The sequence below is a fragment of the Dipodomys spectabilis genome, unplaced genomic scaffold, assembly GCF_019054845.1.
Source record: "Dipodomys spectabilis isolate Male_0828 unplaced genomic scaffold, ASM1905484v1 ptg000051l, whole genome shotgun sequence".
NCBI classification, from domain to species: domain Eukaryota; kingdom Metazoa; phylum Chordata; class Mammalia; order Rodentia; family Heteromyidae; genus Dipodomys; species Dipodomys spectabilis.
Window position 1 is genome coordinate 1,318,655 of NW_024870728.1, and position 26,709 is coordinate 1,345,363.

At 52.6% G+C, this 26,709-nt stretch overlaps 1 protein-coding gene across 1 annotated transcript in view; it reads right to left on the minus strand.

The window, feature by feature from the left end:
* Positions 1-22,763, minus strand: part of Efhd1 (EF-hand domain family member D1) — a 46,774-nt gene extending 24,011 nt beyond the window's left edge. Inside the window, exon 1 of the mRNA XM_042679346.1 lies at positions 22,428-22,763. Within this exon, the coding sequence (XP_042535280.1) occupies positions 22,428-22,735 (308 nt within the window). The 5' untranslated portion in view covers positions 22,736-22,763. The remainder of the gene's footprint in view (positions 1-22,427) is intronic.
* Positions 22,764-26,709: the final 3,946 nt, after the last annotated feature.

Below are 26,709 nucleotides of genomic sequence, written 5' to 3' on the forward strand. Positions count from 1 at the left end.
GTTTCCCCTTCCCATCCCTTCCCATCCCCCTCCACCCCCCCCCCCCCCCCCGCCTCCCCTCCATCATTTACTCTTGAGGGGGTAGAAGCAGTGCTGGAGATTGAACTCAGGACCTTTTATATTCTAGACAGTCACACAGTCACACTTACTTACCATAATCAATTATTTCCAGACTCCCTCCTTTCCTCCCCCCCCCTCCCACTTTCCCCCCCAACCTCTGGCTTGCTTGCTCACTCTTGCTCTCTCTCTCCCTGGACATTCGCCATGTAGCCAAGGCTAGCTTCCAACTCACGATCCTCGTGCCTCTTTCCCAAGTACTGAGAATACAGGCATGTGCTACCCAGCTCCTTCTCTATTTCTGAAATACAGGTGTCAAGCTGGTCCAACAGAAAACTATGGCTAACCTGATGTCGGTGCTCAGGAGATAAGGCCTTATTAGGCCCTCTGGGGGTGACAGGTGAGTGCAGATACCAGGGTGATCAGGTCGGGTGGCTCTTCTGGAGCTCTCTCAGACTCACTGGGGCAGATATGTGGAGGCAGAATCTAGGCTCCAAAGACTTTAGCAATTTGGTATGGTATCCAATGACAAAACACAGCAAGGAACAATTTCAAGGCACTGATACAAACAGAGCATGAATCTAAGGGGCCACTTAGCAGATGAAGGGAAGAGGAGAGAGAAAAAGATTATGAATAATTTTGAGATGGCAAACAGCATGAAGAACCTTAATGAAAGCCGTTGCTCAATAGGGGTATGAGGAGAAGAGGGGGTATGGGGAGAGAAGCACTAGCTGGGCTAATGAGGGTGGAAAGGATGAATGAATATAATCAAAATAGACTGTGAATGTGTATAAAAATGGAACAACTGTTGAAATTGTATTAGGAAGGAAATGAAGGATCGGGGCGGGGGGGGGGGGGAGTGACAGGGGAGTGAAGGGAAAATATTGTCTAAATGCATGGAAATGTCCCAATACAATTCCCCCTTGCATTGCTAATGTATACTAATAAAAAATAAAAGGATTCCAGACAGTAAGCACAGAATTGCTACATGATTCAATAATTCTTCTCAGGGCCATAACTGGAAGGAGAATCTCAAGGAGATATTTGTTCCCCACTGTTAACTGCAGCTCTATTCACAATAACCAAAAGGTAGATGACCCCCAAGGAATGCACTCATCAGCAAATGAGTGGCTAAGCCACACTAGGTACACCCATACAGTGGAATAGCATTCTGCCACAGGAAATTCTGACACACACATACTTCCACGTGGCTGGACCTTGAGGTGAATTCAAGATTGGTGAGTCCACATTGTATGAGGTGACACACAGGAAAAGCACACACACTGTAGAATTCCTCTTAGATGAGGTATGAGGAGGAGTCAAATTTTTGGAGCAAGAGGCTAAGGGATGCAAAGGGAAGGTGACTGTTTTAATGGGAGCAGAGTTTCTGTTTTGCACAATGAAAAAGTTCCAGGTCCAGATGATGGTGATGTTCACGTAACAATGAAAATGAAGTGCATGCCACTGAACTGCACATTTTAAAATAGTAAGTTAAAGCCTGGGGCTAGTGTTTTACACCTGTGATCCTAACTATTCAGGAGGCTGATACCTATTGGATCATGGTTCAAAGCCAACCCCAAGCAGGAAAGTCCATGAGATTCTTATCTTGAATTAACTACCAGAAGCCAGAAGTGAAGCTGTGGCTCAAGTAGTAGAGCACTAGCTGTGAGCAAAAAAAAGGAAGGAAGGAAGGAAGGAAGGAAGCAAGCAAGCAAGCAAGCAAGCAAGCTAGCTAGCTAGCTAGCTCAGGGAGAGCATCCAGAAAATGTAAGTTAATTATCATAGACCAACTTAAGGGGGCCACACTTCCACCCACCTCGTGGCTCTATTGCATTCTACACAGACCCCACAAACCAGGCAGGTTGAAGCTAATCCGTGGTATGAATGGGCTAAGACCCCACATAAAGTCAGAAGGAGCCAGAACCCTTGGGCCTGGGAAAGCGAAGTAGTGCGTGTGGGGTAGCACAAGGACCTTCGTGGGCAGCCAGAGCGCGGCTCTGCACGTGGAAATGACCAAGACAGCCTTTAGCTCAATGCAGAGGAGCTTGCTGGCAGAACAGCTGACCAGAACTGGACCTGGAAAGTCAAGTGAGCTCTTTCTTCCAAACAGGCTGAGATGCACTGTCTTTGTTACAAGGAGTTCTAGTCCAAGTAAACAGGTTTATGGTAGTGTGGAACTTTCCAGAGCCTTCCATGTGGTCATGTGTCCAAAACTTACAAAAGGGAACAGAGCACACAGGTTCAGCCAAGCACAAAATCCTCTATGTCTGGGGACTTTCCGCTGGAAATGGTGGCAATTCAAAGTTAGAAGGTTGGCCCTGGGGTTTGGGGGAAGGGGGAGGTGTTCAATCGTAGAGCACCTGCCTAGCTTGCACAAGGCCCTGGTTCCATCCTTTATTACCCACCCAAGAAAGAAAAGATGTGGCCCAGTTAAATTAAAAAACAACAGACGGTCCCTTCAAAGGAGAGAAGTGTACATTTAAACTAAGTTTTCAGAAAAGATGAGCCATAGGGTGGTACATTGAAGACACAAATCTGCCAGTACTGCTAGCTCATGCCTGTAATCCTAGGTACTCAGAAGACTGAAATCAGAGGATCAAAATTCAAAGCCAGCCCAGGCAGAAAAGTTCCTGATACTTTTATCTCAAATTAACCAGCAAAAGACAGAAGTGAAGGTGTGGTTCAAGTGATACAGCACCAGCCCTTGAGTAAAAAACCTAAGCCACAGTGTGAGGCCCTGAGTTCAAGCCTAGTACCTACACACAGACAGACAGACAGACAGACAGACAGACAGACAGACAGACACACACACACACACACACACACACACACACACACACACACACACACACACACTAAATCAGTCCAGGCATATACAGTGTTGAGATGAAAGGAAGGGAGGAGTAGTGAAAGGCTCAAGTTTTAGGGGTACACTGGGATGATGCGGGGGTGATAAGCAAAGATCAGGGAACAAGGCAAAGATTTGTTCTCAGCCACATGAGAGAGGAGGGAACCATTTCTAGCTACTCTAACCTGGAGATGGCCCCAGATGCCATGATGCCACGCCAGGCTGGAGGAGGAGCTCACCCTCCAGGGCCCAGGGAGGGGACAGCCGAGCTGTCCTCAGGGCTTCGGACCCAGAAACCCTTGGTCTGGGCCCCACGCCTCAAACTCTGTCTAGGCCCAACAGAAAGGGCCCCAGTGAGAGGGGGTGCGAAATGTTTATCCCGCCCCTTTGGGAGCATGCGTCTGGAAGCAGAAGTCCCCCTCCCCCACCAAGGGGGCCAATCCCGGACAAGGAAAAAGGCCAAGGATGAGGTGAGAGAGGAGACCCTGGCTGCACTGCGCTGAGGGGCCGCTGGCTGGCCAGCTCCCCCGCCACCCTCTCCTCACCCCTGCCCGGGAAAAGCTGCTTTCTTATGTTCCTATTAGAAGCGTCAGCCCAGTGCCATCTATGGAGTCTGGCAAACCATAAAGTGACCACATCAGAGGTGTCCCCTCCCAGTAGTGCTGGGACTTAACATCACAAGCACATCCCTCTGTCTTCAAAGTGACCCTTTCCAAGGGCTTGGCTGTGGTCGCTTCCTCCAAGATTTACAAGACAGGCAGGGTAAAAAAAAAAAACAAACAAACAGAAGAATGTTCATATGTTCTGGTGCCATCCTACCATTTTGTCTGTCCCCTCAAAGCCCGAGGCGGCGGCGGTGCACCCACACACGACAGGCCTCAGGGCCTTCAGTGCCAAAAGTCAGGGCCTGGGCGCTGTCCCTGAGCGTTTTCACTCCAAGCTTGAGCTACAGCTCCTCGTCCAGCTCTTTGGGGATTAGAGACAGCCGCTACCTGGACTGGCTTTGACCCATGCTTCTCCTCAGAACTCAGCCTTCTGAGTAGCTAGGATATTAAGCCCAGTAGTCCTGTGATGAGTTAATAGTAGCCGCCTGCCCTTACTGTTTTATGTAGAGTTCGCTGAGGCAAGGCACTGTGCGCCATTGTGGTTGGGGCGCTGGGAAGGGCCGATTAACAGCTCCCTGTCACGAGTGGGCAGAGAGCAGGTAAGCCAATCCTCTGCATCAGAACTGAGCCAAAGTGGAGCTGTGGCTCAAGTGGTAGAGAACCAGCCTTGTGCACAGAGGAAGATTACCAGGTCCTGAGTTCAAATCCCAGTACCTACACACATACACATAGACATACACAGAGACAGATACACACACACACACACACACACACACACACACACACACACACACACATACACACACACACACACACACACACAGCTGGGTTGGCCAAGTCAGGATTTGCTGTTTTTTAGGGGCATAGGGCTGGCAAGAATGACCAGCACTGGCTGAGTTTATGCTACATACCCAACTCACCCTCTTGAGGTGAGGGGAGACCCGGGGTATGTGCATGTGTGCACTGTGCATACATAACAGAGTGACTTTTTGTGTGAGTGCCAGTCCTAGGGCTTGAACTCAAGACCTAGGCACTGTTCCTGAACTTTTGTGGCTCTACCACTTTTTTTGTGGGGGTAGGGGATCCAGTCGTGGGGCCTGAACTCTGGGCCTGGGCACTGTCCCTCAGCTCTTCAGCTCAAGGCTAGTGTTGTACGACTTGAGCCACAGGGCCACTTCCGGCTTTTTTCTTTTTGCTTATGTGGTGCTGAGGACTCGAACCCAGGGCCTCAGGCATGCAAGGCAAGCACTCTACCACTGAGCCACCTTCCCAGCCCCATGGCTCTACCACTTGAGCCTCAGCTCTACTTCTGGCTTTTTAGTGGTTAACTGGAGATAAGAGTCTCATGGACTTTCCTTCCCAGGCTGGCTTCAAACTGTGATCCTCACATCTCAGCCTCCTGCATAGTCAGGATTACAGGCGTGAGCCACCATGCTCAGCTTCAGTCAGTCTTTCGCAATTTACATGTGAAAACTTCCACCTAAGTGACTGGTGCCTGCCTCCGAGGCCCGGAAATGTGCAGCCTCAGAGCAGGGCACCATCCCAGGCAGAGGGAGTCATTGTTGGCCAAGAGAAGGCTAATATTTCTGTCTCATAAACATTTGGAGAAAGTCTCGCCAGTGGAGCCCTTCATATAATTTTCTCCTGCTTAATCTTTCAACACCCCTCAGAGGGGTGAGGCACCATCAGGCTGCTGGAGATACTGGGACCCGGGGAGGCTCATCAGCTTGGGCCACTGGGCTCAGAAGGCTCACAGGACACCCCTGCCCCCACCCAGCCAGCCTGATTCCTGAACCCCCAGCTCTGCCTCTGAGCTGGACTACACACACAGCAGTGTGTGTGTGTGTGTGTGTGTACCCCCAGAATAGCTGCTTGGGTATGTAGACCAGGATATCCTCACCACAGGGAATAGCCCTAGCAGGTGGCTCCGGAGGAACCTGTAGAGCCTGGGAGTCAGGGGGCGGGGGTGGTCACCTGGCCCCTGTGAGGTCCCACAGAGCCCTGTTGCCTGGGGCCTGATTTCTCTCTAAAGCCCAGATTAAACCTATATCCTTTCCTCCTTTTGAAATCAGAGAGACAGACAGACAGACAGACAGACTTGCATCTTTCAAATGCTTACTGTCATCTCCCAAGTCACTCTACCAACATCTTATCTCCCTTTTGCTTCTGTAGTTTTTGTTTTTTTAATTCTGTTTTTTGTGGCTTTTATGCTGGGGGGTGGTCAAACCCAGGGATCCTTGCAGGTGCTCTGCCACCAAGCTCTACTCCCAGTCTTCACTGTCATGTTAAATTCTATCCCAGATCTTTGTTCTAAGCAACCTAGATTAGTCAAGAGAAATTACCCACAAAGGCTAGGTGTGGCCTGGTTGTGGTAGCTCATAGATAGAACCCCAAAATGCACAGGAGGTTTTAGTAGGAGGATCGTGGTCTGATGCCAGTCCAGGGCAAGTCAGTGTGGGAGTCTATCTGAAAAGCATACTAAAAGGACTGGGGCATGGCTGCCAGGGTAGAACACTTGCTGAGCAAGTGTGAAGTCCTGAGTTCAACCCCCAGTTTGGTCGTGCCAGGACCTTATACTGATATTTGTTTCCTGAGGCTTCCTGGATGTGTGTGCTTTTCTTGTGTTTCCATTTTTTCAGTCAATCTCATCTTTCTCTTCTCCACAGTCTGTTGGGATGACCCCACACATCCAGACCGGGGTGCAGACCCAGGTGCCCTGCCCAGCACTGCATGGGGAGAGATGACATTCTCTGTAACCAGGAGTGAGCTGAGCCCCCTCTGCCTTGCTGAGCTGTCAATAGCCCAAGGGAGAGAGGCCTCAGTTGGCACTAGCCAGAGTGAGTAAGAGGGCTATTTTTATAAAAAGCCACTCTAAAGGAATGACGAGGAAGCAGACAGCTTCCAGGGCTCGACTCCAGAAAGCTGCCCACACTCCGCTTGGTCCCAAATTCATCTTTAGCATCCTGGAGAAAATTCAACCCAACCACCTGCCACGGTCCCTGTGCTGGCTGATTTTGTGTGTGCGTAGACTAGGGCTTGAACTTAGGATGTGGGTGCTGTCCCTGAGCTTTCCCCTCTCAAGAGTAGTGCTGGACCATTTGAATCACAGCTCCACTTCAGGCTTTTTGCTGACTAATTGGAGATAAGAGTCTCAGGGACTTTCCTCTCAGTACTGGCCTCCAACTGTGATCCTCAGATCCCAGCCTCCTAAGTATCTAGCATCTAGGAGTGAGGCACCGGTGCTTGTTTTATATACATTCACCCTGGCCCAGCCCTGTACTGCTCCAGGTTCCCTTGGAAAGACATCCCCCCTCCTTTCCTAGCTGGCAAGCACTGAGGTGTGGTAGCTGAGGTAAATCAAGGCAGACTGAGATTCTTGATCAAGGCGACTACCTCTATGGTCCCCACCAACTGGGAAAAACCCTAGTCTTGTCTAAGGGTCCAGGTGATCCCGAGCCCCCCCACCCCCACAGAGGCCAGAGCTGGTGTCTGGTGTCCACCTAATTTCACCACCCCCCCCCAGCCAATGAATCGCTTATTCTTTTGGCTTCTACTGCCCAGAGCCCCTGGGTTTTCTTGGTTTTCAACTCACCAGAATAATCGTGCCATTAACAAAGGAAGAATGAAGCCAGGCAGTCTTTGTTTGCTGAAGCTCAGCCATCAGAGACTCCGGAGGGAATTCCTGGGCCAGGGGGTTCTCAGGAAGATGGCAGTGCCCCAGAAAATGCCCTAGTGTGTGTGGAGGGGGGGTGGGAGGTAGCCCACGCCTCAGCCACCACCAGGACAGTGGCTTCTTTATGCAGAAAGGCCTTGTTGGAAGTATGCATGCCTTTCCAATGGCCAGAGCTGGCCAAAGTACAGAAGACAAGGACACGAGGGATTGTCAGCCGTTGGCAGGGACAGAATCTCCTCAGCCTGCAGGTCACTGGCTCTTCTGTGGCACCAGGAACTTTCAAGTCAAATTTTCCTGGGGTGGGGCCTCCTGGTGTCCCCAACTCTGCCCATCTGTGTGAATCTCAACGATTCCCCGAGGTCTCCGGGCTGGGGCCCCTCTGCCCAGATTTCTCAGTTTCTGGTTTTGGATCCCTAGCTATCATCTCATCTGTCTCCTCCCCACCCTCCTTCCTGTCTCCAGATCAGAGATCACAGAAGGCAAAGGATGAGTAGCGGGCTCTGAGGAAGCGAAAGTCAGAGCCCAAACTTCCGAAGCATGAGCTTCTGGCTCTCTTGTGCTCCACTCACTCCCTTCCTGACCACCTGGCTCACTTCTACCTGGGCATCTCCAGAGCAGAAAGGAGGCACAAAGATGGTCCCAGCGGGGAAGGGAAGCCGATAAAGGAACAGTGGGGCTTTGAGAATGGGGCCGTGCTGGGAGCGGCTGGGACAAAGGAAGAACCAACAGAGGAACCTGGGAAAAGCCAGTGGTCTTTGGGCCAATGCAATCCTGGGGTACCAGAATGTTCTGGAAGGGGGAGGCAGGCCAACAACTCACATAAGGCATTCTGGGAAAGTTGTGTGGGTCCTATAGGTAAAAGAGCAACTCCTCCCTTCTCCACTCCCCGGGGAGCAACATCAGATGGCTTTCAGGAAAACCTCTCAGCTCAGGACAGAGGGTGGACTTGGGAGTAGAGGGAGTGGAACTCAGTGGGGCCAGCCGGCATAGCAGTTCCAGCCAGGCAGGAAAGGGTGGCACTGGGACAGAGCTCGCATATTTTTCCTCTTCCTGCAAGAGACCCATATTATTTTTTCTTTTTGTGCCAGTGCTGGGGCCTTGAACTCAGGGCTTTGTGTTCTCACATGGCTTTTTCGCTCAAGGCTGGCATTCTCCACTTGAACCACAGCTCCACTTCTGTTGTTGCTGATTTGTTTTTTTTTTCTGGTTAATCAGAGATAAGAGCCTCACAGACTTTCCTGCAACTGTGACCCTCAGATCTCAGATTCCTGAGTAGCAAAGGCTACAGGCATGAGCCACTGGCACCTGGTGAGAAACCCATGGACTCAGAGGCCACTGTAAGTCAGCCTCAGCACCCTGTGCTTCTGAATACTGGAAATCCCTAAGATGGAAGCAGGGAGAGCTGCCCCCAAGCCCCAGTTCCTGCTTCCTGCTCGGTACTTGGCAAGATTACAGAGGAAGGTAGAGCTCTGCTGGTGCCAAAGCTGCAGTGTCCCAATGCACGCAGCGGGACTGCACCCCCGGCCAGGGAGTGTCGCAGGACCCCAGAGTGCCAATCCCTGCCTTGTGGGCTTTCCCTGGGGAAGGCACAAGTGGTGGAGGCTGGATATGTTCTGCTGGATCGGGCCAGGTCGTCCTGCTCCACCCAGGGACCATCCCAGGCCAGGTATTGTGATGCTGGTGGAGTTATTGGAATTTTCTGGGTATCTGATCCTCCCTCTGTCCAGGTGTTACCAAGATTAAAGGCAAATAGCCAGCCACTGGTGGCTCATACTTACAATCCGATCTGAGGATCCCGGTTCAAAGTCAATCTGACCAGGAAAGTCCATGAAATTCATCTCCCATAAAGTACTCAGAAAAAAGCCAGAAATGGCACAGTGGCTCAAGTGATAAAGTACCATCCTTGAGCAAAAAAAAAGCTCAAGGACAGCAGCCAGGCCCCAAGTTCAAGCCTCGGGACTGGCACACATATGTGCACATGCACGCACGCACATGCGCGCACACACACACACACACACACACACACACACAGAGTCTTGAGGAGCAGGGCACCTGGCAGGATGCACCCCTGGGAATAGTCCTGGAACTCCCAGGTCCCTGCAAATCTTGGAGGATAGAGACCCCATACCTAGTGGACTTCCCACACCCAGACTCCATCAGGCTGGTCGGGCTGTATTCCAGCCCCTTGACTCCCAAGCCAGGAAGCCTGGAAGGGCAGGGCCAGGGCAAGGGCAGGGTGGTAGTGGCAGCCCAGGCTGTGTTGGCCTGAGGCAGTCCCATGTTCACCTTGAGTGTCTCTGGGGACAGTGCCGGGGCTTGGATAATTAGGAAATACACCTGGGATGTCAGCCTCCAGCCTCACAGCCTCCATCTCCTGCCCCTCCTCCCCACCTACAGAACTTTTCCCTGTGTGCTGTTACCACCTTAAACCTAGCAGCCCATGGTGTCAAGAACAACAGGCTGGAACCAGTGACCTAATTAAAGCCCCGACTGTCAACACAGCCCGTGGTCACGTGATCTTGGGGACAACCTGAGAAGGTGGTCACTTACCTTTTTCCACATCTCACTTACAGGTCAGGGACTGAGTGGGTCAGTAAGCTGGCTGTAGGAGCCACTTGACTCTCCCTTCCCCAGGCTCCAGTTTATCCCCTTGGCAGCCGTCAGGCCTTGGGTGTAACTGCAGTCAGCAGAGCACAGACCTCTGCAGAGGACCAGGCCCCATTCAGAATGGCCTTGGGACAGGCATGGGGACTCAAGGACAGCTTAGCCACACTCAGCCATGAGGATCTTGTCTCTGGGTGGCTGGGGATATGGCTCAACGGTAGAGCATTAGCTTAATATATACAGACAGACCCTGGACTTTACCACCAGCAACACACACACACACACACACACACACACACACACACACACACACACACACACACACACACACACACACACACACACACACACACACACACACACACACACACACACACACACACACACCAGATGGCTCACACCAGTAATCTTAACTACTACTCAGGAGGCTGAGATCTGAAGATCTTGGTTCAAAGCCAGCTCAGGCAGGAAAGTCTGTGCGACTCTTATCTCCAATTAATTAGCAAAAAAAAAAAAAAAAGGTACTGTGGCTCAAGATTGCCAGCCTTGAGTAGAAAAAGCGAAGGGAGAGTGCCCTGGTTCTGAGTTCAAGCCGCAGTACTGGTACCAAAACCAATTTTTGAAGAAGACCTCAAGTTCTTTTATGTTATAGTCCTGAATACCATCAGCATATAATCAAGTAGAGAAATTGGAGGGCTTGGGTGAGAGTGGGTTGGGGGTTTGTTTCAGTGGCCGCAGTTACAGGCTGGAGAATCTGTGAGGAAGCAAGCTGTGATGGCCCCCCCGCAGTGGGCTTTAAGACTTAACGTGAGGACTCGACTTTGTTCTCTGGCAACAGGAACCACTGAATGTAGTCTGCTGCCTCCAGCTCTGAGGGCTTCTGAAGGGGAAGTAAAGGAATGAGATCTGGGCTCTGGCAAGCTCCTGGCTACAATATGTAGGAGGCAGGTGATCCAGCAGCGCCCCAAGGTCATGCAGGCTGCAGAAGCTGTGCCAACCTTGCCCCAGCCTGGCCGTGCAGCAGACAATGGCAAAGATGGCTGAGCCCAGGAGCCTGAGAAGCTGGGGAGGGAACATTAATGAGAGAGACATTCATGACCCAGGGAGCAGAGACAGCTCCACCCCTTACAAGAAGCATCAGCTGGGGCCCCTCCATGGCCCTTTCCCTGCTGTCATGTAGGGGATGATGGAGGCACCCACCTGAGAGGACTGGACGGAAAGAATGCACCAGAGCCCAGTTCTCAGTAACAGCGGCCACTGCAGAGCAGGGGACGTGGGACACAGAGCGAGGGCCAGCTTCTGTCACCACCCATCCCGGGCCATGGCTGAGCTCACCAGGTCCCCACCAGCGAAGGGCTGGGACTGTCAGCAGCTATTTTTTGGCATGAGCTGTCCCAAGGCACAATGGGTATTCAGTAAGCAGAGCTGGGCGTGGAGTGGGGTCTCGGTGCTGGTTCCCTGCCCGGAAAGGGCCAAAGGACGGGCACTGGGCACTGGGCGGCTTGTAAGTTCTGAACAATGTCCTCCTACTTCCTGCAGACCTAATCCAAGTTGGCAGCAGGCGAAGGGCAGGTCTGTGACCTCAAGGCTAGCCCTGGAGGGGGAGAGCAGACAAGCCATCCCCCCCCCCACACACAGAGATGAGGGTCACTCGGTTAGAATCAGACCCCACCCAGCACAGCTGAAGGGAGCTCCACCCCATCCCCAGGCCCTGCCTGGATTAGAACCAAGACTTGACAGCTGTGAGGAGGTTACCACTGTTACCAGGAAGCCAAGCTTTATCTCCAAAACCAAACTCCGCCTTCACTCAGGAACTACAGCCAGGTGAAGGCCGAAAGATAAAGCAGGCCCAGAACTGAGGTATAGCTGTTGGGTAGAGCTGCTTGTTCAACGCACACAAACCCAGCACACAAAAAGCCAAGTGGGACATAGTGGTTCACACCTGTAATTCGGGCAGTGGGAGGCTGAGGCAGAAGGATCATGAGCTCCAGGCCGCTACATAGTGAGAAGCTGTCTCAAAATAACAGGCATGCACACATAGAATAGACAGCCTTGTCAGAGGGGAGGAAAGCGGAGAGATGGGCCAGCGCGGGAGATGGTCTGGAGAACCAGAGGCAGCAGCAAGCAGATTTCAGGAATGATGCAATGGATCAGCTGGGCCCTCCACACCCAGCAGGATGGGGTGGGCCAGAGCCTGGGAAGTGAAATAGCAAAGCATTGACACAGACATCCAACCCAGCACGCCAGGCTGCCAGTGAGCTACACCAGAACAAGATTCAAACTCAGGCCGGGCGCTGGTGGCTCAGGCCTGTCATCCTAGCTACTCAGGAGACAGAGATCTAAGGATCTCAGTTCAAAGCCAGCCCGGGCAGGAAAATCCATGAGACTCTTATCTCCAATAAACCACCAGAAAACCGGAAGTGGCGCTGTGGCTCAAGTGGTAGAGCGCTAGCCTTGAGCTGAAGAGCTGAGGGATAGCACCCAGGCCTAGAGTTCAAGGCTAACAACCAACAACAACAACAACAAAATTCAAACTCAGAGACGGATGTCCACTACAATGAATGCAAGTGTCCCAGGGGTGGAGAGGTCTCCACGAGTCCCCAGGGACAAATTCTTCCTCCTAGCCAGGCACCAGTGGCTCCCACCTGCAATCCTAGCTTCTCAGGAAGCTGAGCTCTGAGGACTATAGCTGGAAGACAACCTGGGCAGAAAAGTCCATGAAACTCTCATTTCTCATGAATCACAATAAAAGGTGGAAGTAGAGCTGTGGCTCAAGTGGTGGAGCACCAGCCTTGAACAACAAGAAGCTCAGGGACAGCGCCCAGACCCCGAGTTCAAGCCCCAGGACTGGCACCAAAAAAACCCAACTTCTCCTCATTGGGGTTGGAGGTATGGCGCAGATGGTAAAATGCCAGCCAAGGAGTGAAAGCATCAGATACTGATTTCAAGTCCTAGTCTTGGACACAAAAATAGCCCCTCATGTAGACAAAAGCACAGATGGACAGGAGAGCATCTTGGAACATTGTTCAGCTCAAAGAAGCCCATCTCTCCTCCTTAGTAGTAGAACCCCTACCCCAGCCCACAGCGAAGAGGACTCGTCCTCAACTCAGCATGCTAAGCAATCACTGCCTTCCTGGCAGCCGCTGGCCATAGGATGTGGGGACTGACTGAGGGGATGCAACTGTGGCTGTTTTCCCTTCATTCAGAAGAATCCGAGTCCTTCCTGGCTCTGCATTTTGTCTTGGCTTGAGGAGGACTTGAGGAAACTTGTCATCTTGCTGTCAGCCCAAGATGACAACACAGAGGTCAGCAGAGGGCAGAGAAGGGTGGAGACCAAGCCCCTGGTGACAGTACAAACCTGGCTCACGTGTGGAATCCTAGCTACTCAGGAGGCTGAGATCTAAGGCTGGAGGTTTGAAAGCAATCCCGGCAGAAAAGTCTGCAAGACTCATATCCATTCATCAGCAAAACACAAACAAAAACCCTGCAGGCATGGCCCACGTGATAGAGTGCCATCCATGAGCAAAGAAGCCTAAGAAGAGTGCAAGGCCTTGAGTTCAAGCCCCAATACACACACACACACACACACACACACACACACACAGAAAACATGAACAACACTAAACTTGGTGAAGTACACATACAAAGCCAACTACCCAGGAGGCATTAGAGGACATGGTTCAAGGAGAGCCTGGGCAAAGTTCATGGGAAACCCTATCAGAGAAACAAACCACAAAAAGCAAAAGGTGGTACAGCACTTGCCAAACAAGCACAACACCCTGAGTTCAATCCTCAATACTAGAACAAAAAGGAAAAAGGAATGTGCTCGGAGGTGACAATGGGCCCTGCTCCCTGGTCTCAATGCTGCACTAACGCACAGGGAATTTTAAATGAGGAACATCCTACTCTAATAATGAAGACAAGTTGTTTTCTTCAAGCTTGCAGATTTTCCTTAAACCAGGGGACTCCTCTGAGGAGCAGGTGCTACAAATATGTGTGCACAGTTCCAGGCAAGAATCACCCTGGGCACAAAGACATAGGGACTCGAACTCCTGCTCTAACCCTGGGGCCTATGGAGGCAGATTCCCAAAGCCACAGCCTTCAAATCACCTTTTGTTTTCTATTTCCTCTGTCAGCTGTGTCTTTTTTGTTTTTGATTTCTTTTGGGGGGGAGGGGGCCTAGTAACCAAGCATACCTTGGAACACCTGGGTGGGGGATACGAAGGTGAATTTCCCTGAGGACACAGGTCATCCTAGAAGCCAGGGCTGCCCAGAGTTCTTGATTGGTAGGAGACTCGGGTGCAATCCTTGCTTCTGCTTCCTGCGAATCTTCTAGAGACAACTCTGGGATTCTGGAACGCTGGCCCCAACATGGCACTCACCCACCCAAGGGGTCCAACATGGCTTCTATTATTTTCTCCAGGGAAAGTCTGGCCTAGCAAGTGAAACCGAACCACTAGCTTCTCAAGAAGAGAGGCAAGAAGAGGGAGGAATGAGCCAAATCTGGCCCAAAGATCCCTGGGAACACAGAACCCCGTCATCTGCGTATCGGCCTTGGCCACAGCAGTGTCCCAAGTGCAGTTAGTGTGGTAACTAGAGGACTCCACCCTCACTCAGGGACCCCAAAGCCAAACCTCTGTTATGTGGCCTTTCTCAGGATATGTTGGCCACATGGCAGACCTGCCCACAAGGCCTAGAAGGAGCCCCGAGGCCATCGTCCCCCACTCCCAGCTCCCCTAGCTGCCACCTCTCCTCACCATGGTCAGGACACTTCCCTTCCAACCACACTCACAGGGGCTCTAGCAAGACAGTTCTTTTTCCTTTCCTCCCTCCTTTCCTTCTTCCTTCCCTCCTTCCTTTCCTTCCCTCCTTTTTTCCCTCCCTCCCAGCCTCCTTCCTTTCTTCCTTCTTTCCTGTTTTAGAGGCTCCTTCCCAGGCCCAAATCTTGTCCTAGTGGAGCTTTCTGCTCCTCCTTGGCTGTCCCATGAGGATGGGGACGTTCCCTGAGTGCTGCAGTCTAAGGTCACACCACCTCCAAGCTCCCACGTCCCCTGTGCATGGATTCGGGGGTGGGGGGGCACTTAGGGATCACACCCCTCCCTGCTGAGCAGTTACATGTAGAGTCTGCTAGTTGGGCAGGAGATGGAGCTCCGTGGTCAAGCGTACACACATTCGTGCATGCACACGCAGACACACTTTTAATAAGTGTTGTCATCATTCAGTTGCAAAGTATTATCCCTCAGAGTCTCATAAAAGGGACGACTTTGAAGAGACTTCCCAGAGACAGTGAGGTGGGGAGAAGGAGAAACGCCCCACAATGGCCAACCATGGCCCCCCAGGCTCCCCCTCCAGCCCCCCGAATCCCAGGCCCTGCCAAATCAAAGCTCACTCTGTTCATACCTAACCTCAGCTTCCCAAGTGCTGGGATCACCACCAGGCCCAGCCCTCTTCTCCAGCGTTAAAGTCAATTCCCCGAAATGATTAGCATGTCCAAGTGTGGACGTCCCTTCCCCCCCCCCCCCCCACAACAAACCTCCTTTAAGAGGCCACACTTGAACTTGTGGCCAAATTCTCCATTTTCCAACTTATATTCTTTTGGGAAGCTGGAGACAGAACTCAGTGGAAGGGTGTGGAGCCCTGAATTTCAGCCCCAGAACCCACCCCTGTGAGAGATGGGGAGGGAGGGAAGAAGGGAGGGAGGGAGGGAGGGAAGGAGGGAGAGGGACAGGGAGAGGGGGAAAGGGAAAGGAAGAGGAAAAAAGAGAGGAGGAAGAAAAGGGAGAGATAGAGGAAAAGAAAGAGAAAGAGGGAAAGGGAGAGAGAGGGAAAGGGAGGGGGAGGGAGGAAGGGAAAAAGGGAGGGAGGAAGGGGAGGAAGGCAGGAAGGCAAGAAGGAAGGGGAAAAATGCAGAGCGTGCACCTTGTCCTTCCTCTTGCTGTACTAAACCCTATTAAGGAGAAGAAGAAACTGGGAGGGAGAGGGTGGGAAATGAAGAACCCCACTTTTTTGGCTTTTGGTGGAGCCTCGGGATGTGGGGAATAGACCACGGCGTCTGTCCGCACAAAGTCCAAGACATCTCACAGTCTTCAGAAAAAGACAACCTTTCCCCCCAGCCCCGCCGGCCGGGCGCCTCTTCCTGCCCTTCCTTTGGGGGAACTGAAATACAAGCTCTCAGTGTTCTGCAGAAACCCCATGGCTGCATGTTAAGATGTTGAGTTTGGGTCCTGCTTGAAGTGGCTGTCCCCATGCCCTCCCTTTGAAAGGGGCCTGGAGTAATTAAAGTTTCCTGTCCAGCCTCGACTGCTGGTCCAGCTCGGCTCGTGTTTCCACTGAGCACACACACTCTGCAGAGTCAAGTTCTCCTGGGCCTTCTCACCCTGCCTTGAAAATCAGGCCACGCTTCTCCTGGCTCGGCTATCCAGTAACACACTTGGAAACAGAGAGGCCAGCTTTCTCTGGCCAGGCTGATGATGCTTCTGGTGTCCCACACTCATTACAGAGTTCCCTTTCTTCCACAACATCCCGTTTAGGACCCAGACTCCTTTGTGTGAAGTCCGAGGACACAAAGACTCGAGTAATACCAACTCCAAGACCCAACCAGCTCACAGGCTGACAAGCCTTGTCTTGAAAAATGGAAGAAATCCCTCAGGCAAGGACTTTGAAACCAGAAAAGCAGATGTAAAAGGACCAAACTATGTTTTGTATCTGCACGAACACTATCTGCCCCTTTTCCCAACAGAAAGAACGGGTGCGCTTTGTGCAGACCGGTATAATCAGGTTACATCCTGCAAGGGGCTAAGTGAGGGGAGGCGACATCAGAATGTGCATCTAGAAGCTGCTGAAAGGGGGAAATTCTGGCACAGGCAGGTTTCAGCTGTGCCAGGCTGCTTCTGCAGGTAGATGGCCAGTCTGTTGGGATTAGGCTCTTTTGGGGGAGTGGGGGTGCTGATAATCCTGATGGATACAGGCATCAGTCTGATTTTGGAGACGCGTGAGATGATTCCAATGTTCCTTAACCCAGGTACCTTCTTGGAGGTCTCCCCATCCCCAGGAGGGCGCTGCAAGGCCCCCTCCCAGTCTCCTACAATACATGTTCACTCTGACCCTCATAAATGGGGCCTTATTTAGAAATGGGACCTTTGTAGATGTACCAAGTTAAACTGAGATGAGGTCACCCTGGACCAAGGTGAGCCCTAAATCTAGCAGCTGGTGTTCTCCTAAGGCCATGTGGTGACATAGAGACGCACATGAGCACACCAAGTGAGTGCCAGGCAGAGATTGCAGGGACGCCTAATCCATGAATGAAGGGGTGGATGGCAGAGGTTGCCAGCGCCACCAGGAGAAAGGAGGGAAGCAGAGATGGATTCTTCTGCAAGCCTGTGATGCCAGCAGGACCCTGCCTACACCCAGACTGCAGAGTCAGGCCCAGCTTCTAGAACCAGGAAGGCATGAAATTCTGTTGTGTATGCAGTTCTCGGTCCACCAACCCAATGCTGCAGCCAGCCGACCTGTCATCAGAACCGGAAGTACCAGGCTGCCACCCCACAGCGCAAACTGCCGAACAATCACCTTCCAGGGAGAGTTCAGGCTTGACTAAGAACTACTGAAGAAAAGACTATGGGTTAGGAAGGCTCAGTGGTAGAGTGCTTGCCTTGCATGCATGAGGCCCTGGGTTTGATTCCTCAGCACCACATAAGCAGAAAAAAGCCGGAAGTGGAGCTGTGGCTTAAGTGGTAGAGCACTAGCCTTGAGCTGAAGAGCTGAGGGACAGCGTCCAGGCCAGAGTTCAGGCCCCACAACCGACCAAAAAACAACAACAACAACAACAAAAAACAGAAATAGAAGTGTGGCTTCAAATGGTAGAGTGCTAGCCTTGAGCCAAAAGGCTAGGAAACAGAACCCAGGCCCTAAGTTCAAGCCCCAGAACTAGAACACAAAATAAATAAGCAAATAAATAAAGCCACACTAAAGTTGTGCAGCCACCAAAATGATAGATGTGTGATAAACTAAAGTCTGTGGGCTGGGGATAAAGCAGAGTGCTAAAGTGTCTGCCTAGCATGCAGACACTGAGTTTGACTGCCAGCACTGGTGGGAAGACCTACTAGGTTTTAATCACTGATCATTACTATGATGATTCTTTCCAGTGGCACTGAGGTTTTGTTAAAAAAAATAGAGCCACGTACAGTGGCTTAAGAGGTGGAGATTAGAAGGGTACCAATTCAAGAGGTTTGTGATTTGAGACAATCAAGGTTCAAGTTCAGCTGAACAGTAACAACAACAAAGCAAGACGGTATTTGAAAAATAACTAAAGCAAAAAAGAGCTGGGAACCAGTGGCTCATGCCTATAACACTAGCTACTCAGGAGGCTGAGATCTGAGGATTGTGGTTTGAAGCCAGTGTGGGCAGAAAAGTCTCCATGAGACCCTTATCTCAGAAAAAAGCCAGAAGTAGTGTTGTGGCTCAAATGATAGAGCACTAGCCTTGAGCAAAACAAGCCCAGGGATGGTACCCAGTCTCAGAGTCTAAGCCCCAGACCGGCAAAAAAAAAAAGAGGGGCTAAAATGCTGGCTCAAATGGTAGATTGAATGCCCAACAAATACGAGGCCCAGAGTTCAAAACCCTAGTGCCACCAAAAATAACCATCATCACCATCATCGTCATCAGTGATTTAAAAACCTAGTATGTCTTCCCAGCAGCCAAGCATGGGCAGACACCTTCATACAAGTGAGTTCCTTCAGTCCCCACAGTCCTGTTCTGTCCCCACCTAACAGAAAGGGAAGCTGACAGCACAGGCTGCCCACAGGAGCTGGCCGCTCCCTGGACCACTGTGCCACCAGGACTAGGTGGCAGCTGACCAGTGGAAGGCAGATAGGGTGTTTGTGTTTTCAGGGAAGTTAGCAGGCCATGGGTTGTATTGAAGGGGGACAGTGAGGAGGGGGTACATCAGACCTAGGAGGAGCCTGAGAAACCTGTGGAAAGGCTCTCCCTGCCTGGCTTGTCGCCAGTGGTCTAGTGTGGATGGGTGTTGTGCGAGAGTGGTTGTGGGGGCGGGAGAGGGGATGAGGCAAGTCTCAGGAAAGAGCAGCCAACAGGCTTTCAGAAGAAAGGCCTGGAGAGAGCTTGAGAGCTTTTACTTCAAAGTCATACAGGAGCTGGGTGTAGTGGTGCACATCTGTAATCCCAGCTCTTGGGATCAGCCAGAGCAGCAAAACAAGACCTTGTCTCAGAAATAAAAAACAAACAAACAAAAAACAAAACACACAGGCTGAGGCTGTAGCCCAATGCACACACAGACTCTCAGTTAATTCCTAGAACAGAGAAACACAAAAATAAAACCAAAAAAAAAAGGTCATTCAGGACACTGGGCCAGAAGAAGGAAACTCAAAAGAGCCAGCTGGGCTGTGAGCAAAACTGGGCCTAAGGAGAAGCTGAAGGTCAACCACAGGGCAGTGACACTGCCCAGCCAGAACAGGTCTGCAAATCCCCAAATGCCAAGCCCACAGCAACTTTCCTGGGCCACAGAGGGACCCAGGGCTGCCCTAGCCTGGGCAAGGGCAGCAGGGCGCAGAGGGCCCCTGGGGCTGATGGGCTCAGCAAAGAAACACCCGGAGTCAGCCAACCAGCCAGCCAGCGGCAGCTTCTGATGGAAGGCAGGTAGCCAGGGATGACTGGGAGGCTGGATGAACCTGGCATCCATAGGCACTCAGGAACCTTCAGAAGGCAGCTGTGTGTGCGCGCGCGCGCGTGTGTGTGTGTGTGTGTGTGTGTGTGTGTGTGTGTGTGTGTGTGTGTGTGTGTGTGTGTGTGTGTGTGTGTGTGTGTGTGTGTGTGTGTGTGTACTGGGGCTTGATGCTTTTTTTGCTCAAGGCCGACACTCTATCACTTGAGCCACAGCTGCACTTCTTATTTTTATTTATTTTTTGCTTTCTAATTGGAGATAAGTCTCTCTCAGATTTATCTACCCAAAGTGCTTCAAAGCAGGATCCTCAGATCTCAGCCTCCTGGATAGCTAGGGTTACAGGTGTGAGCCCTAGCGACTGCCCTGGTAGAAGACAGGCTTCATAGCTCAACTGCAAGCACCTGCTGAGCTGATGGAAGACTCCGCCCAGTGGATGAGCTGCGTCCCCAGTATCCGGGCAGCAAATCCCTAGACTGGGGTATCCCCCACAGAACAGGAGAAAACCAGGCAGGTAGATGCCCAGTGATGGCTGGGGGTACTAAGTGTTCTAGTAGGTTCTGAACAGAGGGATCTTTGCACCCAAAGGACATGGGTGCCTGACACGGAGCCAGGAGGGGAGAGCTAGAAGGCAGGACCTAGGAAGACTGCAAATATGCACATCTAAGGCTAGAGGTTCAATCCTGGCTGGTGTAACAGATTCACCTGGCCAAAAAAGCCAGAAACTAAAGCCAGGTGCCAATGGCTTACGCCTGAAATCCTAGCCACTCAGAAGGCTGAGATCTGGGGATCACCATTCAAATCCAGCCCAGGCAGGAAAAGTCCATGAGACTCTTATCTTCAATAAACTACTCAGAAAAAGCTGGCAGTGGAGCTGTGGTTCAAGTGGGAGAGTATTAACCTACCACCACTAAAAAAAAGCCCAGAGACAGTGCCCAGGCCCCTGAGTTCAAGTCCCAGGACTGGCACTGGCACACGCACACATGCACACACACACCAAAACAACAAAAAGCCAACAACTAGCTTTAGTAATGCTTCACCCCTCCCACGCAGAGAACACTAAAGCCTCAGCTGCGGCTATGCTTCCCACTGACTCGCTGAGGATGAAGTGGCCATGCTGGGGCTACCAGACATGAGCCACGGGATGAGCTTAGGGTGCAGCTCAGTGGTAGAGCATGTACTTACGATTCACAAGGTCTTAGGTTCAATGGGGCGGAGGGGAGGGAACAAAGCACTGATGACATCATCAGAGCTCCTAGATCCAGCCTTACCTGAAGTCAATAATGGCCTTGTAGTTTCACAAGCCAAATAATTCCTTTTTTTGTGATGCCAACTTGGGTTGCAGGTGACAGAGGACTCGGTCCAGAATTCTGACCAAGATCATACATAGTTTAGGAGAGACGCCAGACACAATTTAGACCATGATTTCTCTTGGGACCGCTTATCACCTGCTGCCTTCCTCTTATCTTGACCCTGGTCTAGTACCTGATTCCTCACGGTGGTATTTTGCTTGGTCTCTCAAAAGCCCCCTGACCAGGTGGATAGCTAACTAACCCTTCCAAAAAGTGGGTTTTTTTGTTTTTTTTTTTTAGGATAAAGCAAAAGAATTTCTAGTGAAGGAGGGATGGGGGAGAATGTTGAAGGTGTGACATTGATCAAGACGCATTCTAGTCATAAACTGCCTTGTCCAATAGCAACTCTGTTGTACAACTCCTTAAAGATAATAAAATAATCATTTTAAAAAATTTCTAAAGCCAAGCGCTGGGGGCTCATGCCTGCCATCCTAGCTACGCAGCAGGCTGAGATCTGAGGATCACAGTTTGAAGTCGGCCCAGGCAGGAAAGTCTGTGAGGCTTTGCTCTCCAATAAACGATTTAGAAAAAGCTGCAAGTGGGGCTCGTGGATCAAGGGGTAGAGCCCCGGCCTTTGAGCACAGAGGCTCAGGGACAGCGCGCAGGCCCAGAGTTCGAGCCCCAGGAACGAACAAAAAAATAATAAAAATAATCCTAGTTAGCCCAGAGCAATCGGAAGGTGAAGGTCTGTCTCCCAGTCACCGTCCCCCCTCCCCAATCTAGCTGGATCCAGCTATGGACGAGGGCAGCCTCTTCCCCTGAATGGGGCTCTGGCAGGCACCCCGCGGCGTTCCCTCCCTCCCCCCGCCCCCGCCCGTGCCATCCTTTGGCTCCAACTCAGGCCTGAACCACCAGAGCCGGACTCCCGAAAATGCAGCCCTGGAAGCCATCAGACACAGCCATGGCAGCCCGGCCTCGGTAACCCCGCGGTCGTGAAGGGCAGACGCGTCCCATGAGCCTTAAAGTGACCCGAGGGGTGACCCGGCCGCGGCCCGCGCCCCGCAGCCCCTTCCCCACGACCACCGCGCTTTTTCGGGTCTGGCCCCAATTCTGGGTATAATACGAATAGCTCCGCCAGACGCTCACCGTGAACTTGGAGAGAGCGAGGCTCCGCCCGGGTGCGCCCCTGGGGACCGACAGCCCCCGGGAGCCCCGAGGCCGGAAGACCCCTGCCACCCCCCCACATTTGGGGCCAGGAATGAGGGGACCTACCCGGGACCCCACCCTCCAGAGGCCTGGGGCGGCGGGGTGCGACGGGGCGGTGCGCGCGCACGCGGCCCTCGCCGGGCGCTCTCCTCGTGGGTCAAAGGAGCAAAGGAAACGGGGTGGCGGCGGTGTGCGTGTTGGGGGGGACGGCCAAGTTTCCTAGAAGATGTGCTGCGGGGGGGCCGTGAGGGACCTGCGGGGGACCCCGGGACCCTCGGGGATCCTGAGAGCGCACGGGATCCTCTGGGTACCACCCGGAGGTGGAAGGCTCCAGAAGCGGAGTCTGGCGCCCGGCGAGGTTCCCCCCACCCGCCTCCCGCTGCGCCCTTGCGGGGCTGCGTTCACCCGACGCGGAACGTCCCCCCGACGCTCGGGCGCCCGGCCCCCGCCCGCCCTCGGGGCTCACCGTTTGAACACGCTCTCCAGGTCCTTGATGAGGCGGCGGCTGAACTCCGGGAACTCAGTGTAGGGGTTGAAGACGCGGCTGCGGCGGCGGGGTCGCGCCGCGCCCTCGTTGATGTCCAGCCGTCGGCTCAGCTGGGCGCTCAGCTCGGCGTCGGCGCTGGCTGCGGGCGCCCGGCCCGGGATCTCGGGCTGGGGTTCCCCGGCGGGGGCGGCGAGGCCCGCGGGCTGGAGGTCGCCCTGGCCGCCCCCCGGACCCTCCCCGAGCCGCAGGCGGCGCTGCAGCCTGTGCGTCAGCTCCTCGCTGGCCATGGCGGAGTGGGCGCCCCGGGACCCGCCGTCCGCGCGCTGCTCGCGGGCCCGCGGCTGGCCACGCCCCCGCATCTGGCCACGCCCCCGCGGAGCCCGAGGGGGACTGGTGGTTGGCGGAGCCGCGGTGGGCGGGGTGTCTGGCCACGCCCCTCGACGCCAGGGGAGGACCGGCGGTTGGCGGAGCCTCGGTGGGCGGGGCTGCGGGGCGGGGCCCAGGGGTGGGGAGCCGAGAGCCTGGTTCGCGTCTCTGTCCCCCTCCCCGACGCCGCACCCCGGACCTGCGGGGACCCAGCGGTTAGCTCTGGCTTCACCGTCCGCGTGCGCCCGGGGGAGCTGGGCGCCCGGAGGTCTCCGCGTCAGCCGCAGCGGCGGCGGGCTGGGCTGGGGGTCTACTACCTTCCCGGAGGTTCCTTCCCGGTCTCACAGAGATGCCCCCCCCCACCCCGCGAGCGCGCCGGGGGTGGGGCGAGGTCCCCCGTGGCCCCCGCGCGCCCCCTACGTCCGGGGAGGGCGCCCACCACGCCCAGTCCTGGGCGCCCCGCGGGGCCGGCGAGCTGCTGTCCAGATACTGGTCGAAGAGAAATGTATCCAGACGAACTAAAAATACGACGCACAAATAAACCAAGGGAGGGAAAAAATGAAATAAAAATCAAATAAACCCATCGGGTTCCACCGGAGGGGAGACCAGCCCAGCCTCCGGGGCTTTGACCTTTCCACCCCGAGAAACTCGAGGAGGGGGAGGGAAGGTTTGAACAGAAATCAGCCTGGGCCGGGGTGAATCCCGGGAGAACCAGGCCGGGTTGGTTACATCACCTCGCTAGGGAAAAGTCTGTAAACACCGGGTGCGCTGCGGCTGGGGACCGCCTGAGCTCCTAGCACGTCCTTGGGTTGAAGACCTGCTCAGCCCTGGTCTGTCTTCGTCCTATAGATGGGGGGAGGGAGGAGGACCCCTGTGATTACAATATTTATGGCAGAGTTGGGTGTGGCACAGCCGCAGGAGCCCCTGGATTCAATCCAGCAATGCTCCCAAAAGCATCATCATCATCATCATCATCATCATCATCATCAGTTGGTGCTTGAGCTCAGGGCTTGGGAGCCCTCTCCAAGCTTTTGTGCTCAAGGCTGGCACTCTACCACTTGAGCCACAGCTCCACTTACAGAGGTTAATTGGAGATCAGAATGTCATCAACTTTCTTGCCTGGACTGGCTTCAAAATGGTGATCCTCAGATCTCAGCCTCCTGAGTAGCTGGGATTACAGGTGTGAGCCACAAGCCACTGGCTTAGTGTAAAGACTTGTTAACATCTCCCCTGAACAACTTTAACTTGGTTCTGTGAAGACAGATTTAATGTGTGAACTGGTAAATAGGGTTTGGGGTGCTGATCTGGTAGAGGTGACTGGAAGGGCCGCTCTGTTGTCACATCGCTTTTGACATTTTGTATGATATCTTTTACCAAAACAAATTTAAAATGTTGTAGTTCTGTGGTAGAGTGTTCGCCTGGCCCAGGCAAAAGCCCTGTAAAATATATAAAATGAAAAAAATCAGGAAGTAGAACTCTGGCTCAAGTGGTAGATCACTTAACTTTGAGCAAAAACAGCTCAGGGCCAACACACAGGTCCTGAGTTCAAGTCCCAGGACACTCTCTCTCTCTATCTCTCTCTCTCTCTCTCTCTCTCTCTCTCTCACACACACACACACACACACATCAATAGTCTATCAACAAGAATTTTTCCCCCAGTTGGCAATTAAAAACTTAAACCATTTTCACATGAAAGTTCTTGAATTAGGGTGAACGTTGAAACAAATTCCACTTTTTTTTTGTTGGTTTTCAAATCAAGAATTGCTTTTGCATAATTCACAAGTGTGGCTTGGTGTCACTCAACAGGCTTATTTTCTACCAGGAGCAGAAGTTGGAGGGTTGTGCCCATTAGAGGCCCCCCAACCCCTGCAGCCACTAGGTAAAGGTAGGAGACAGAATACCCAGTAAGCCCTGCCCCGCCCATGCCAACCAATGTTGGCAAGGCACTACCTGGTGCTCTGTGCATGGACTGTCAGCATTCCCTGGTGATCACGTGGTCACAGTCTTGTCCACATTGGGAAGATGCCCAGCATCCTTTCTCCAGTGTCCAGGTACATGCCCCGTAGCTGGTGACAGATGGACTGAGATCTGTGCCAGTGTGACTTGTGATGTGCTGTGCTTTGTTTCTGTGCAGCATCGGACTTGAAGTTATTTTTCTGAATTTCCTTCAACGAATGCACTAAAATGTTATACTTAGGACATAAATGCCATAGTTGATGGGAAGGAAGTAGAGGTAGGTGGGGCTTTGTGCTGCAGGGCAGCTTTTACCACTCCTCTCGCATCAAACCTTGACTTCATTATCTCACTAAGGTCCTTCTGGCTAGAGGAAGCTCTCCATTTCACGGGGGAAATTAAATCATTGTTTTGAGCTCCAAAACATTTTCATTTTCATGGCTGTATCACAAATTGTCTCCCAATTGGTGGCTTCAGACAATAATGATTTTGCTCAAAGATTTGGAAAGAGTTCTGTGGGGGAAATCTCCTTTTCAAATCCACAGTAATAAAAAACAAAAGGGAGGGAGGGAGAGAGGAAGAGAGGAAGGAAGGAAGGAAGGAAGGTATGAAGGAAGGAAGAAGGGAAGGAGAGAGGGAAAGAAGGAAGGAAGGAAGGAAAGAAGGAAGGAGGGAAGGAAAGGAGGAAGGAGGGAAGGAAAGGAGGGAGAAAAGAAGGGAGGTTACGAAGGAGGGAGAGAGAGAAGGGGAAGAAAGAGAAAGGAATGAAGGAGAGAAGAAAAGGTAAGGAGGGAGGGAAATAAAGCTGAAACCTAGGAAGTGGCGCTGTGGCTCAAGTGGTAGAGCGCTAGCCTTGAGCTGAAGAGCCCAGGGACAGCGCCCAGGCCCAGGGTTCAAGCCCCACAACCAACCAAAAGAAAGAACTGAAATCTAGAGGATCATGGTTCCAAATCAGGCAGGTAAAAAAAAAGTTTGGGAGATTTCACCTCACTAGAAGAAGTTGGACATGGTGGCTTAAGCATTCCTTTAATCATTCATACAAACAAACGATGCCTTAGAATTATGGAAATTCTTCTCAGAGATCAATGTGGGTGGCGGTGTTCTGAGGACGGAGGTAGAAGGCCCTTTCTTTTCCTGGCACTGCACATTCTTTTCTCTGAATGAGCAGCTCTGTGGATGGCCTCTCCCTCGGACTCCTGTCTTTGCCCATGCACACGATTTAGGGGTGAGTGTTCCTCATCTGGGGATTTGTGACCAGATTTCAGAATGCCTCTGCTGCACAGGGTTTTTCTGGTTGAACATTCTGATCTGACCACCTGAAGTCTTGAAGTTGTTTGGGCACCGATGCTCTTTCAGGTCTCGTAGAATCTCGGAGGTCAGGTTGGGGTACAGAACCTGACTGCAAGGGGCAGAGTGGGGACGCCCATCTTCTGTTGGGTTAGACGTGAGAAAACCTGGCCCCGCGTTGGTGGCTCACACCTGTAAGCCTTGCCACTCAGGGGTCGTACTACTGAGTATCATGGCTCAAATCCAGCCTGGGCTTAGTTCCAATGAATCAGCAAAAAGCCGGAAGTGACGGTGTGACTCAAATGGTAGAGTACCAGCCTTGAGTAGAAAAAAATCTCAGCAAGAATGTGAAGCCCTGAGTTCAAGCCCCAGCACAGACACAAGGGGAAGCTCATGCCTTCCTCTAGCCCAGGGCGCCCCATTTGTGCCCACGGGGCTCCCAGCCCAGCTCTGGTCCTGCACTGCCAGAGGCAGAGGCGCTCCAGCCAAGAATGGAGAGTCCCAGCCACCTTCAGATCTCAGCTCCTGAGTAGCTAGGGTTGTAAGTGTGAGCCCCTGGTGCCAGCCTCATTTGTACTTCTTTATTTCTCGCATACTGGTGTTTTATGATAACTCACTCAGCAGAACAACAGAACGGGCTGAGAGCAAATCAATC